The sequence below is a fragment of the Durio zibethinus genome, chromosome 1 (assembly GCF_047325235.1).
Source record: "Durio zibethinus cultivar Kanyao isolate XHJ-2024 chromosome 1, ASM4732523v1, whole genome shotgun sequence".
Lineage (NCBI taxonomy): Eukaryota > Viridiplantae > Streptophyta > Magnoliopsida > Malvales > Malvaceae > Durio > Durio zibethinus.
In genome coordinates this window covers 8,818,083-8,833,952 of record NC_143162.1, presented here as the reverse complement: position 1 = coordinate 8,833,952, position 15,870 = coordinate 8,818,083, and the positions used below count along the sequence as shown (strand labels likewise).

Below are 15,870 nucleotides of genomic sequence, written 5' to 3'. Positions count from 1 at the left end.
ATCAAGTCTATAGTATCATTAATTAATAATTAATCATGGCAGAGCACTAAACGCTAAAGCATACCTGTTCGACTTTTATTCCATAGTTGAAGTTCAGTATTTTATTAAAAAATTTCTATGATTTCTGAAATCTAATTACAATTTTTTTTTCACTCTAGTCTTTCTCAACTACTCGATCCAATAACTCCATTTGATTTGTATATGACACTTGATTAGATTGTTGACAAATTGAGTGAAGATTAAAAACATTTCTTTAAAGAAGTGGGATACTTCATTTTAAACAGTCGAACCATTTTTTCTCTCTTTTTCTATTTCCTAAATTATTTGTTGGGCAAACTTAATTATGATTAGAAAATTCACACATGCCTTTATATCGGAAAGGAAAAGAAAAATAGTAAAAAAAAAAAAAAAGTTTGCTTTGATTTCGTCACGTGGAATATGAAGCTTTCACGTACATAACCCAACATGCGAACTTTGTGGTAAAAGTAGCCATAACGTTGCCTCTTTAGCTCTTATGATTTACACAAATGAAATCACAACCGTCCAAAGATCACGGTTTCTCAAACCCAAGATTTGGATCATGGTTTAACAAGTAATCGCCAATCCTAAATCGCCACCTGGGTTCCCCCCACATAAAAAAGAGGTTTCACTACAGTGTACCACTCACACGATTTCTGATACATACTGCATAATCTCGCCGTCGCATTCAAGCCCCGCCATGGTATCTGGCGCCAAAACAATCTCCAAGTCAACGCTCCCATTCCCTTCTCGCCCAGGAAAGGCTGAGATCTTCCCATCAAATTTATTGGCCCTACCACTCCTCACCGCCAAAGGTCGGCCCCACCCAAAATCATTATTGTACATTGGAAATCTAGGAGAACTTCCCATGGTGAGTGATGCACCGTCAAAGTTCCCCAACGGAAACAACCTCGGCTGCTTTTCCCAATCCGCTACACCTCTCCGTACCGTATCATCTTCGTGCGCCACCACGTTTTTGTGAAGCAGATCGGCGCCCCAGCTCAAGTCCTTGGCCAGCAACTCACCGACTGGAACAAAAGTCGGAATACTCTGAATCGCGTTTCCGAAATAGTACTGCTCAAGCTTTGGGTCCAACCTGTGCCGGCAATTCACCGCCATCCTAAACGTCGTAATTTTGGTTGGCTCCAATTTCCTGGCTCGAGTCACCGACCTCCAAAGCTGAGCACAAAGCGATTGGAAAGACGAAATCTCATCATTACTGTTTCTCAGCGTACCGTTAGTTTCTCCGTTAACGGATTTCCAACTGTCATTACAGAGTTTCCCTAAAACTTCGGAATTCATTTGTTTAGTTAATAAACAACCGTAATTAGCTCTATATTTAAGTTTTAGAATTGCTTCTCTGCTGAAATGGAAAATCCTTTCCCTCAAAGGCTCGTCGCCGGCGAAAGTAACGGTGGGTCCGCCAGGTGGGAATTTAAGCACGGCTTGAGAATTAAACACGGTGTTACGACAAAAATGGGGAGATTTCGATATTTTTGATGCTCCTTTAGAAATCTCAGCAAAGGTATTGAAAAAGTGCCAAAATGAAGTCCCATCGGTCACAGCGTGGTTCACTGTGCACCCAATAAAAACCCCGTCGACTAACTCGGTTACCTGAACCGCAGCTAACGGCTTGAAATGGCCAGAGTAACTAATTGTCTTGTCAAAAGTGAAAAACTCCTTGACACAATCAGGGACATCGCCGGGGAACAAAATGTCGTGGATGGAAAGTTTAGGAGATTTCACTACGAGAAAGTCGATGCCGGCGTCGTTGCACGTGATGTGCAAGTGACCGTCAGGGTCGGTCGTGAGACGACCGGCTAAAGGAGGGAAGTAAGAGAGAGTAGTGGAAAGAGATTGTTTGAGGAAAACCACAAGGTCGTCGAAGGAAAAGGGTGGAGACGTCAGCAAAACTCCTTTCTGAATGTACTGACAGGAAAGCATAGGGATGTCTGAAACTGAGAGCTTTAAGGATTTGATGTCGGATTTTTGGTCTGGGAAAATCGTACATTTGGAAATAAGAGTAACTGAAGAAGAAGGCATGGTGATCTTCGAAGGGTTTTTCTTGTTTTTTTTTTTTTTTTTTCCTTTCGTTTTAGCTTATCAGTAGAGAACAAGGGGAGCGAGGGAGTGAGGAAAGAAGGAAGAAGGAAAAGGGTTTATATAGGAGGAGGAAAGGAATTGGGTTCATGAACTTAAAAGAAAAAGAGGTGGTAGTTTCGTGGTGGTTGTTTCTTTGCCTTTGTTTGTTTGTTTTTTTTTTTTGGCTGTCTTCTCACTATATCCATTTGTTTATGTTATGGATATTTTATCATTTTATCAAACGGAGAAGATATATGTAAGAGAGAGAAAGGCATACAGGGACGTGGCAAGAGAAAGTTGAACTTTGGAGTGGTGAAGGGAGTTTTTTTTTTTTCGGTTTTGAGAAGTTAATGTTGAGACTTGAAGTTTGATCCGCCACTGTATTTATATTCTTTTCTTGTATGTCAGCCATTGTCAGGGAACTAAATAAAGAAGCTTTAATAGGAGTCCAGCAAGTCTATGTTTTTCCTGCGAAAGTCAGATTCTGAATCCTTTTATAGCTGCTAATTCTCGAGACTTGCTGTACCTTTTTTTCCGTTTTTTTCCATGGGTTTCACTATACTTTCTAGTTCCTAGATGTGTGCAGGAACCCTTTGGCTTTAGGATTCAGATCAATTCTTAAAAACTGCAGTTGCCAATTATTTAGTTCATTCTTGGGGAGGTTTTGTACCAAAACCAGTTTCCTAGTATGTTCTTTCACAATATGTAATGTCTGCTGTCTTGCCTGAGTTGTTCAGCTAATGTCCTCAAACTAATGTTTACAGGTTTTAATATTTATGTAGTTTTTAAGGGACATTGGGGAAAAAATGTTGTGTTATCCAGCTGTTTTGTTTTGTTAAATTGTTTGAACAATCGAAACGAGCATTAAAGAGGTGTAAGAATTAACATGTTCCGTGACCACCATGGTTTCGCAATCATCTATCAGTTGCAAAGAAGAAAAATGATTTTAGTATAAAAAATCATTAATTTTGTCTAACTCCATCCTATAATTGTCTAAGGCTCACATTTTTTCCACATGTTTCTTGGAAGATCAACTACTTTCTTTCATGAAATTATTATGCTACTGATTAAACCAACGAGACATGTCTTTTCATGAATACTTTAACTCACCAAACCTTTTTTTTTTTTCACATTGAAAATCTCAATTCATCAAAACCAAATAATTGGAATTTTCTCTTTTTTTTTTTTTTTTTCCCAAAAACCCATCTGTCCAAAGCATACTAACTGGTATTTTCTTCAGATTAACTGAAACAAACTTGGGATTCTGCAAAGATGTTGACATAATGATTATGAAATGGGAAAAAAGGTCATCATAAAGTAAAGAAAAATACAAAAATGAGGTCATTGACTCATTGTCATTAACTTAAGGCATTAATCATAAAAAATTTTTGCGCTGGTTTGTTACACAATCCTGCGAAGGACCACAAAATTTTCCGCATGTGCTACAATTTCAGTTCTGGTTCTGAGAAAGCTCGAATTGAACCAGACATATCCGCGAAGCTCATGAGCTAGGATGTTACCCTTGCCAAGAAATTGCTCCCAAGCCTAATTGCTTTGACTATAGAGTCACTACAGGATCATTTTAAACGTGAAGCAAATGATTTTTACATTTTTCAATGCTTAATTCAGAACAATTCTTGCAATAGTACTAATTGTAGTTCATACTCACCGAGAATTAACAACCTCAACTTTGTCCACTCGCAGGAAAACTAACAGGGGAAATTCTTTGGACTGTAAATGCACTTTTATAATCTCAACCTGTTGTCGACCCTGTTCAGTTTTTTGACATCTTTGCTTCCTGTTTGACGGTTCTGTTAAAATAAGGGACTCATCTACCGGCACATAGCTCGCCAAACCTATCGATTCAAGCTCCTACTGCCACAGGTTTGGCTCTTCCATGAGAGACCTTAACAACACCTAGTTTGCATACGGACGGCAACATAATTCATTGTTTTAGAAGGGGCCACTTCACATAAGAACCTTTGCTGGTGGATTTGGCATGGAGCTCTTTACCATTTTGTTTATTGATTAATAAAGCAAGTAAGGAAACAAAACGTATGGATCACATTTTAAGCTACTCTTTCATGAAAATTCTAAAGCTGTTCCAAAGTCCAAAGTATAGTGATTGAAGGACTTACCCACTCTTTCTCTCCCTTTCTTTTTTCCAATAATAAAAAAGGAGCCTTTTTCTTTTAAATCATATGAAAAAGGAGGTTTAGTTTACGGAATTGAAATTTTTTTTTCTGGAGTTTAACTTTTTGATAAATTAATTCTTTAATTTGGTAAGAAATTTTCTTTCAATCTGAAATTTTATAATCCCAACAATATAAAAAAGATGAAAGTAAGCAAAAAAATAAAATCTCTCCCTTGACATAATTTTAGATTAAAATTTTTTTTTCCATATTATTCTCGCTTAATTGCACCTTCAAACTAATATTACAAAGAAAGGTTTTTTTAATAATCTTTATTAGTCTTCTAAGTCCTAATATTACAAGAAAATATATGTGATTTTTTTTTCATTTTCAAAATAAAAACAAAAAACTAGTAAAAATACTAGAAAATGCAAAGAAAGATTACGTTTTTTTTTTAACTTAGTATTTTTTTTTCTTATTGTTAAAAAAACTTTTATTCAAAGCTAGGAAATGCAAAGACAGCTTCTTCCGTAAAAAAAAAAAAGGTAGTCTTTCAGTTCTTCCTATTATTAAAAAAAAACTTTTATTTAAAGCTTTCTCCGACCATGTCTCAAATGGTGTAGAATGCCAATTCACTTTGAAAGAAGTAGCTGAGTCAGATTCCTTGGTGTTGCTCACATGATTCAACTAGGTCCCAACGGTTCCAATTATGGGCATCTCATCTGGACTTCTACTTGGAGACATCGTACGTGAAGAAGATGCTGAAGACTTCTTGATGATCTCTTCAAGAGTTAATGCACCAAAAGTGGGTCTATCTTCAGGGCTCCTCAGTGAATTTGATCCTTGTGACATGCTTCTCTCTGATGTACTAGCATCGAAAGTGCTACTCTTTTTGAAATGTATATAGTTTCTGTTGAAGACTACCAATTCGAAAGCTTGGCTTCCACTGATTCTTCTTCGTTCAATTTCTTTGGTTCATGATCACATTTGAAACTAAAGTCCGAGCTAAACAAATGCCGCTGCTCTTCTTACTCTAAACTAAGATTCTCCTTTTCCAGTTTGAAATAGACGTTATTATTTTTGTTGAAAGTATATTATGAGAATTTTTTTAAATTTTATAATTAAAAAAACTATATTTGTAAGATTACAAACATAATTTTTATTTAAAATATATTATTAGAAAAATTATTTTTCAAAATTTTATAGTTTTGACATAAATTATGTTTTTAAAATTAAAAACTTAGTATTTGTTGAAAATATATTATAATACAAAGATAAAAAAATGCTACTCAAAGGATTTCAGCAAAATCAATATACATTACGTTTTTAAGATAAAAAAAATATAATTTTATTATAAAAAGAATTATTTTTTTAAAAATTCTACAGTTTTAAATTTATTATGAAAATATTATTTTTTAAAATTCTACAATCTTAATTTCAAAGAAAAATCATATTCACTTTTCACAACATATCCTGATCAGCATCTCAATGCAGGCCAGACAATTGCAAACATAATCCAAGAACCACCCCCATAGCTATCTATACAAATAAAAAATTCCATGCGCTTGGAAAATAAGCTAAACAGCAAACAAACACCATAAAGCAACTAAACCACATCTCATGATATCACTACTCCTATTTAATTGTCAGGCTGAAGTATCAGTGGCTTCTTTTGACTGGCAATTTTTATATATCATTTTCCTTCATGATGTGAAACTCTTCAGAATTGAAAAGAAAAAAGTTGGCTTCATTTGATTGAGATTGAGATAACAACTAGTAATTTACAAGTGAGAAAAGGCTTGATACATCGAATGTGTCATGTGTGGTTCTTGTTTTGAATTTATTAAGATATCTTAAAGAAATCAATAAAAATAAATACATGAAAACAATCTTATGTGACAAATCATGCCTCCATAGCTAACATTAGTGATAAGGACCTGAGATGAACCGGACGACACTACGTTGTCTGTTGTTGTTATCTAACCATTTGAGATAGGTGACCTACAAAATTTAATACAGTTTCTACCAATGGTGGCAAATCCTCGCGCAGCTTCCTAGACTGCTAATTAGAAAGACAGAAGAGAAAGAAAGGTTTTTTATTTTTCCTGTGTAACGATTATGTAATGTCGGTAAAATATCTTCCATCTGTCAAAATCTCATGTTACATATAACTGCAATACGAAATTTTTTCCAAAACTATTCGATTTAAAAATATATGAATGAGTTAATACGTGTCAATAAACCTATGGCAAAGGGAATGGAACTAAACCAGCACCAATCGAATGAAAGGATCTGGATATATTTTATGGCATATTGATCAAATGAACGACGTAGGTCAAATGTAATTCTACATTCATCATTCATGCATATTAGAAGAAACTGTCAAATCAGCCGTTGACAAACTTCCCCAGGAAGAAAAATGAGCTGGACAGGTCATTTTGGAAGGTTAGGCCCACACATTACGCATAAACATTGTATAATCATCTCTAAAACTATCACCCTGTACAGGAAAATTAAACCCTAGCCTAGTCATCTCAGGCCAAAAAGCTAAGAATCTTTACCCAATTATTAAACAAAATCTCTGCTTTTTTGTTTTTTCTCTTGCTAATCTGATTTTTGCTCTTGTTCCCCATTTTCTTCTTTGGATTTGACGCCTAGATAAGATTCCATATTTTCATCACGCCTTCAGGGCTCCAAATAAGCATTAATTCCTTTGAAAGTCTATATAGATCATCCAATATGTTTGGTAGCTTTATTATGTGCTTCTGAACTTTTGGTAATTATGAGAGGCTCACACAAAAATGAAAAACAAACTTAAAGCAATACCAGAAAATTCCTTGACCATCTCCAAGGATACCCCATTTCTTAGGTTTAGGTCCCACACACCAAGGTTCTTTAGAAAAATTAAATAGTAGTAATACATCATGAAATTCGCATTTTTTAAATAATACTAATATGTAATCTTCTCAATCATCCAAGCATTTGTTTAAGTATTGATGCACAATTTCCTGTTCAAAGAACAGAGTTAGAATCTCTGCTTCATCGATTGGAAAGCTGTGAAGGTGGGAATTTTAAATTACCCAACCTTTCTAAGTTGGCCTGAGAAGAGGAGACAAAATACAGTGCCGCCAATAAAGACAAGTTGCGTTCCATTACTAAATGATAATGTGTTGTGATTGGAGCTTTTGAAATATTAGTGCAAATTTTCCATTAATCCTGGTCTTTGGTGATTTTATAGTTTTGGTAATGACAACTTAATTTGTTGGAATGCTAATGATTATTTGTCCGTGGTGCATGTACGCAAAGATGCTCTAACAGGTAGAAAATCGAGAATCTGCTAGCTCGACCGTTGCAAATTGAAACTAGCTAAATTGGCGATATAAAATAACAATTTTTGTTTGTTGGATTCACTACACACCTTTAAACCATAAAGCTAAACTGAAAGAATGGAGTAGATAACAATCAGCACACACTTGCAAAAGCTACGGTCAAAAGTATATATGTCATCATCTAGTGCCCACTCTTGGTCGGATCTGAACATTAATGAGGGTTTTTTAATTAGTTGAAGGATTCGGAGGCCAAGGGAAAGAAAAGAAAGCCAACGGCAGGTTGGCTCAGCGGTTAAGTTCCTACTCCTGAATGTAATCAATCAAATTTTTTGAGACGACGTACATGATCTTGTCCTGATTAATTAAGAGTTAGAGCAATCTATCTGAATTTAACAGCCCAATGGAAAAGAAGATGAATCGCTTCTTTGTATATGGCTTCTCGTTTATCCCACGTGCGGCTTGGAAAAAGTGCTCGCTAGCTTGAGGAACTTTTTGCTTTAAAAAATTGAGAACAAGAACCATGTATAAGAGAAAGTCTAGCAATGTTAGTGACAGTTTTCGGCTGTACATGTATTCTATATGGTAAACTGTTACATGCGTGAAAATACATTTACGTTTATTAACATTAAAAATCAAAACATTCCGTTGCTGTTTTTAGACATTTGCATAAATATAACGCGTATTGGCAATATGTACAGACAGAACCGGACAAGGACGTCGTCCTCCGTATAAAGGAAAACTCACAAAAAAAAAATAAAATATATATATATATATATATGTCAGGAGAGAAATAACTTTAGTTAACTGTCTCAGACATTATAAGGTCTGGGACTGCTCTTACTCTTACATCACCCTTTCACTTTCCTATCCCCATGTTGAGGAGACTAGCGAAAAAGTTCCGTGGGGACCATTGTAAATATGTTCCTTTCGATGCTCCATTGAGGTGACCACAACCAAGCACTTTCTCCATGTCTCCTTCTTCCCATTGATATAAGGTTCAATGACTCGAAAAGTTGGTCTAAGAAGTTGAAAATTCCTCAACCAGTTTTCCATTTTGGTGACTGATACGAAACAATGCTCGATCAAGGCGACAAGCTGGACACATGTGCCTAGTCTCACACTACTCTCCCTGCAACTTGATTCAATTACTTTGGATGCTGACAAATGGGCAGGTCACAACATTCACTATTTCTCCCTAGAGTTTCTTTGGTTCGAGGATTGGCCACGTCCTGGAATCACATTTGCAACATCTATCGCTTTGTGGAAAACAGATTGGCCCATCCCCTAGGAAAGCAGGTCTGGGAGATCGACTGAATCAAAAGGACTTGATATATTAACAATATTTGTCTATGCCGTTTCCAAGTGGAAAGAATTGGACATTCAACAAATCCTTGTGAGATAGTGTACTCTAACTTTGCTGCAGTCGACAAAAGAAGCTTGTCGTTTTCCTCTCTGCTATGGCACATTATCCGGATAAGGCCTACCCGATTTAATTTTTGCTTCTTTTATTCACGTTTTTCTCGCTTGTGCAATTAAGTTTGGTCAATATTAGCGTGCTTAGTGACTAGTGAGAAGTTAGTGATGAACCAGCATGCAGGGCTGGCGGCTAGTGATGGTTCCCATATGGTTGGTGCCAAACTGAAACTTGGTGTGATCCTTGACTAACTCTCTCGTGCTTCACTTTCCCAGCAATGAGCGTCACTTCAATACGTAATTTCATGCAATTTGCCATCAGTTGATTTTTTCCCTACCCGGTAGTGTTCTAATAAGTCTAACCAGGATCAACTTTGAAGCGCAAAATGGATTTTCTGCCACTTCGGTTTTCGTGGAGTTAAGATGATACTGAAACTTCAACCCATTTTCAGAGACTGTTCGATCGTTTAATTTCCAGTTTCGAGTGTTTGAAATCAGGGTCTAATCAAAACTCCTGTCTTAATAAGCTCTACAAGAAAAAGAAGGATGCAAGTGCTAATTTTCTCATATACTATATAGCATAAAATTTCAGGATGAGGCAATGGCAGCTCATTCCACATCTTGAAAAGAACGCTACATATTTCTTTGCATTTGCAAGGTCGTTTATTATCAGAAAATTCATTTTTATTGATGAAAATTTTCATTCGTAATAATATTATCAATAAAATTTTTCGTTGATGATAAACAAGTCGATAATATTATTTCATCAGTATTACAAATTTTATTGATAATTATTGATAAAATTTTTCATCAGTAAAATCCATCAATAATTCATTAATAATTTTTTATTTTTTAATTATATTTTGTTTGTTTTTTGTCATTTTATTCTAATTTTTTAATTTTGATTTTTAAAATAAATACATGAATATTAAAATATACATAAATAAAATAAATAAAATATTGCATTTTATTTTGTAAAAATATAATAATGTTTTACAAAATTATTTATAAATTTTAAATTTGACATAAATAACACAATTCCCTTTCGACTATCGTAAAATACTTCACATAAACCAATCTATTTGCTATCACAACAAAATAGAATCCTATCACTATTCTTTCCATATACCTCTTATCACTCTAAGCTTCAATTCTTTCCAATCCTCCCTAAGAAGAACAAAGCCATATTGTGTTGGATAATCAGATCATCAAAATTGTCACAAACCTTTTAATGATTGTACCTTATGCTCATGGGCACCCCTTGCCAAACCATATTCCTCCCACTCCTACCCACTTTAAGGCTGTAACTATAGTTCTTTGACTCATTTTTGTCACCTATAAACAGCAAGAATGCAATATAAACAGAAGAGATCTCAAGTTGGAAGGCTTCAAAATGCAAGCAAAAGTACTGATCAAAGCAACTAAAAACCTAAAAATTGAGAAAAAAATCCAACTATCAAAGCCATCACAAATTCTTCAAATTAAATATAAAATAGCAAGTTTCAATTTATTAAATATCATTATGCCATGTCAAATAACAAAAAAATAATAATCTGTTAACCAAAAGTAGAAATCAACTTAGCAACAATATTCAATTTTGTATAGCATAAATCCCACTAAGCATTTTGTAAGGAATTAAACCTAAAATCTAAACTGCATAATTCACATAAAGTTGTCAAAAAAATCAAAAGTTATGTAAACAAGTAGTGAAATGATGTGAAATGTAGGGGAGACTTTTACATTATGATGATTTAGGCAAGTCAAAAAAGAATCTAGTTAACGTGTGAAAAATTAGATTCACCATCATCTAAAACATCAGAAAGTCTAGCAAGTGTACAAAGCAGAGATCTTTCATAATCCTAAACCAAAATTTCCTCATTAGTGGAACTGAACAATAAAACATAAGCTCTTACTAGCTAGAAACAATTAACCTAAGTATATGATAATTGCTTCAAATGAAAGAACCAAACTTACTGTTAGCATTAACATTGCCTTTTTGACTTGTGATAAGACAATGCCTTCTCTTCCGTAGATACATTTTTCAATCTACCAAATAAATGTTTTAGATTTCAGAACAATAAAAAATTGCTACAAGAGTCAGTGGCTAAATTCTATCATAAATGCATGCTCAAAAGAAAATATGTCACAATCGCCAACAAAGACACCAGTTAATAAACTCGTGAGAAATCTAAATGAAAAGAATAACAAGAGGGATTGAAGTAATCAAAGTAGAGCAATTCTAACGAATTCAAAATTCTGGCTTCTTGAAACCCTATTTTATTAAAAAATTGCCTAAAAGATTTAAGCACTTGGCATTGAAAGCAATTTTAAGAACTTGCTTAAATGAAAGGAGATCAGAGATAGAAGAAAATTAGAGATCACCTTATTCACTTTCCAGCATGTTAGTAGTTTCATATTGCAAATCCATAATGTTGCTTAATAGCTGAATATGACATTATACTACAACCATCGAAATTGTTTTGAGCCATGCAAGGGTAAAAAATGTGGCCTGTTATCTACAAAGAGTTTGCATCTCCACTATCTTATTTTCCTATGCTACGAAATCTTTCCCAACCAAGATAGCCAACAAAGTCTTTAAATGACAACCAGTCACTTGTTGGTTCATCATCCTAAATCCAGTGTTAGAAACCACTAATTACCATATGATGAGTACAAATCCTTTGAACCAAAAATCCTCATCTTGTATGGTCGAATATTACAAGAAATTATTCCATCTATAATCCATACATATAATTTAAGCAAAAAAAATGTAAAATATATCATCACATATTAACTCAAAGATAGAATATGCTCATATATTTACTTTCCTCTTTCCTCTCCAATAATATTAAACTTACATACTTGACTCAAGTTTAGAAGGTTTTTAAAACTTATAATGTAAGGCTTAGGTCAATGTAGAAAAAAGGAAATAATAGGCTTATAATCCTTTTGCTTACTTTTCTTTTAATTTCTTAGACTTTAGAACTTTGAATTAAAAACTCTGAACTTTCAACTAAGCCATTTTCTTTTTATTTCAGCATTTACTTTTTTTTTCACTAAGCCATTTTCAACTTTTATTTTTGCTTTTCTTTTTCCAATTCTTTTCTTTTTTCTTTTTCAGTTCTTTACGTCTTCCTTCTTTTCCAATATAGTACTTTGTCCAAAACATGTGTATAAGCAAGACTAGGTTAGGTAAAACAATAAAAAGGGATAATATAAAAAAAATGCTTAGGTTTATTGTGGCTTAATAAACGAAGAAAACAATAAATATAAAATGCTAAAAAATAAAGGTACTAGAGATGTTTCATAAAAGGTAGGCTTGAAAAAAGTTTAAACTATCCAAAAAAGATAAAATCATCTTTTGAATAAAATAAAGTCTAGAATTTTACCTCGAGGGTTGAGTAGATAAATCCTAAAGTCATACTTTTATTTTAAATTTCTATGCGACTTAATATATCACATATCTTTTTACCAAAATCAAGACTAAAAACATAAAACATAAAAATCATACTCAAAAGAAAAATATACTTAAGAACTTATCTCATGCTTCATTACATTCATACTTCTCCTCATATTATACTTAAGTCTTTCTTGAACAATTCATGAAAAATTTAACTAAGCTTGCATAATAAAGATTATAACATGCCAATTTGGTTTGAAAATAAAGTACTTAGGGTAAATATTTCAAAAACAAGTTAGTTCAAAAAGCATTCTTTTTCCCCCACACATTTACACTAAGCAATACTTCAAAACAAAACATTTAAGAACTAGGAAAAATAAATACTCTCCAAACTTTGCTTTAAGGCCCAATCTCCTTGCATTCTTCTTGAGATGTGTCCGTATATGACTTTCCTCATTACAAAATCTCAAAAGCACAAAAACAATCAAAACATACATGTCCTAAAAATAAAACAAAAACAAAAACAAATAAATCAAATGCATAAACCATTAATGTAAAACTTGGATTGACTCCCAAGCAATACTAGTTTTGGTCAAGCTTGACCATCATTAAAATCTAAAAATTATTTCATCCTTTTAAGATGGAGTTTACCTTGTGCATTCTTCTTTGAGGTATTACATAAGCTGAACTTGATCTAGGAGGTGTACTCACTCTCTTTACAGGAATGACATAAGTTAAACTTGAATTCACCATTGGAACTTTTGATGCTATACTAGAAGTTTCGGTTTGGGACTTGCAAGGGTTAGGACTTAATGATTTTGCTAAGGAGACTTATGATAATGGTTTGGAGGTTTAGAAATCAAGCTTGACTGCCTTGGTTTATCCTTTTCCTTAACTTTTATTATTGCTTGAATATCCTCATTGTCTCTAAGGAAACCATATCCATCAGTAACAAATTATATTCTCTTGTCCTTAAATCTTGAAGTAAGATCACAGTTCACTATAACAAATCTGGTAATTTGTGATACTTTTTCTAAGTGACACATTATATTTTGTCACACAAAATATGTAATAGGTGATGAAAAATATACGTCATCATATGATAACGATATTTTATATTGTTTCAATATTTTATATGACGATATATAAAATCATCACATGATAACATCACCAAAATTGTAGTACCAAAATTTACCACCAAATTTATTTGGTGGAAAATATTTTTGTGATGTTTTTTTTATTTTATTTTAGGTGATGTCATAATTTTATTACCAATTTAAAATTTTATGTAATAGATTTTAAGTAATGTTATTAATTTTTGTTATAAATTGAACATTTTAGTTAACTATTAATGACATTGCAATTTTTTCACATCAATGTATGGTGATATATGATGATAATATAAATGTCAGAAACTTTTACCGTCAAATTTATTTGGTGAAAATTTTTTATGACTTTTTTTTTTTATTTTAGATGATGTTTAAATTTTATCACTAATTTAAAATTTTATCTGTGACGAATTTTTTCTAATAGATTTTAGGTGACGTTATCAATTTTTATCACAAATGAAACATTTTAGTTAACTATTAATAACATTGCAATTTCGTCACCTTTATTTTATGGTATTATATGATGATAACATAAATATCACAAACTTTTACTGTCAATTTTATTTGGTGAAAAATTTATTTGTGATGTTTTTTATTTTAAGTAACATTATAATTTTGTCACTAATTTAAAATTTTTATCTGTGACTAATCTTTTTTGATAGATTTTAGGTGACGTAATTGATTTTTGTTATAAATTAACTACTTTAGTTAACTATCAATGACATTGCAATTTCGTCACGTTAATATATGGTGTTATATGATGATAACTTAAATGTCACAATCTTTTACCACCAAATTTATTTGATGAAAAAATTTTTTATGACATTTTTTATTTAGGTGATGTTATAATTTTGTTACAAATTTAAAATTTTATTTGTAATGAATTTTTTCTGATAAATTTTAGGTGATGTTATTCATTTTTGTCACAAATTGAATATTTTAGTTAACTACTAATAACATTAAGATTTCGTCACATTAATATTTGATGTTATATGATGATAACATAAATGTGATAAACTTTTATTTTTTAGGTTTTCCATTATTGAATTTGGGCCATATCTAGGCTTATTTAGAATAAAGCAAATGAGAAAATTGAACAACTTGGACCAAACTAAAATCGAAACCAACCAAATAAGACGGTTCGATTTTTTTATGTTGTCTTTAACCTTTTCTCGCCCATGTTTGCTAATAAAAAACAAAATCATGAAACACAGCTTGTCCTCTTAATCTTCATCTACCCCAAATTGGAGACTTTTTCAATTTCACTTCTTCTAAAGTATATCAAATAATTAGAGACAGTTTCAATGTCGCCACTTTCCAATGCTACTCTCTTCACTCATTTCCTTGGCCACAAATTGTAAGCCTTCAATTCTTTTTTTTTTTTTTTGTTTGCTTTAAGCTGAGAATTTATTTATAATGTGTTAAAATCCTTTTTATTTGAATATTATTTTAAGTTGTTTTATGGGTAATGTTTGTTTATAGTCATCAAAATCAAATTAAAAAAGATGGGATAACGTATTAGCCCTTTTTTAAAAGGCATAAAATCCCTAGATGTCCTGTGGATATGCCTTATGGAGGTAATTTTTATTTCTTTGCTTTAAACCATGATTTATGTGTCCTAATTCTTGTTGAATTTGTTCCAATTCTCAATTTATTTTTCTTGGTTATGTTGTTTTATTGTTGTTATTTATTGATACTTTATCAATTCATTGTAGCTTAAAATTTGTTTTATTTTGAAATAAATATGATAGTGATACTGAGCTTGGAAAATACCTTGTTACACATAAATTGTCTGTCAGCAAGATTGTTGAAAATGATGTCTGAAATTGATATAGATAGAATAATAGATGATATATGATAGTTGTTGTAAATATTTGAAGGTTTCTTTAAGGCTGTACAAATGAGCTCGCTAATTTAGCTAAAGTTATATAATTTAGCTACAAATATGGCTCATGGGTTATATGGCCCAAAAGTAATTGTTTGGGAAAAAAAATTTTATCCTGCCAAAGCATTGGTTGATGATTTTCAGTATATAATAATGAAGGACTGTTTTGTGGATATTCATAATTTATTTTATTTATGATTGGAAAAACCATTTAACTGCATAGTGGAGTGGGGAATTAACCACTTACTAATTAAAGGATGTATATATAGTTAGCTTTACCTTTGTCACTTCTTGCTTTATCATCTTATGGCAATGATCTTTGTGCCTTAATCATTGCATAGCCATTCATGTGTTGCTATGGTCATTATTTATCTCTTTCAGATTCCAGCTTATTCCTTCCTACCTCAGCTTTATCATTTTTATTTTAACTATTTCTTTGATTTGAAATTATGACACTACGCCAATGTCATGAATATGAATAATGATGCAGTGACCTCCTTTG

General features: G+C 32.5%; 1 protein-coding gene across 1 annotated transcript; it reads right to left on the bottom strand.

The window, feature by feature from the left end:
- Nucleotides 1-235: 235 nt before the first annotated feature.
- LOC111312029 (BAHD acyltransferase DCR-like) lies at nucleotides 236-2,505 on the bottom strand. Its single transcript, XM_022911943.2, has one exon. The coding sequence runs from the start codon at nucleotides 2,059-2,061 to the stop codon at nucleotides 664-666; it is 1,398 nt and encodes a 465-aa protein (XP_022767678.2). The 5' UTR covers nucleotides 2,062-2,505; the 3' UTR covers nucleotides 236-663.
- Between the last annotated feature and the right edge of the window lie 13,365 nt (nucleotides 2,506-15,870).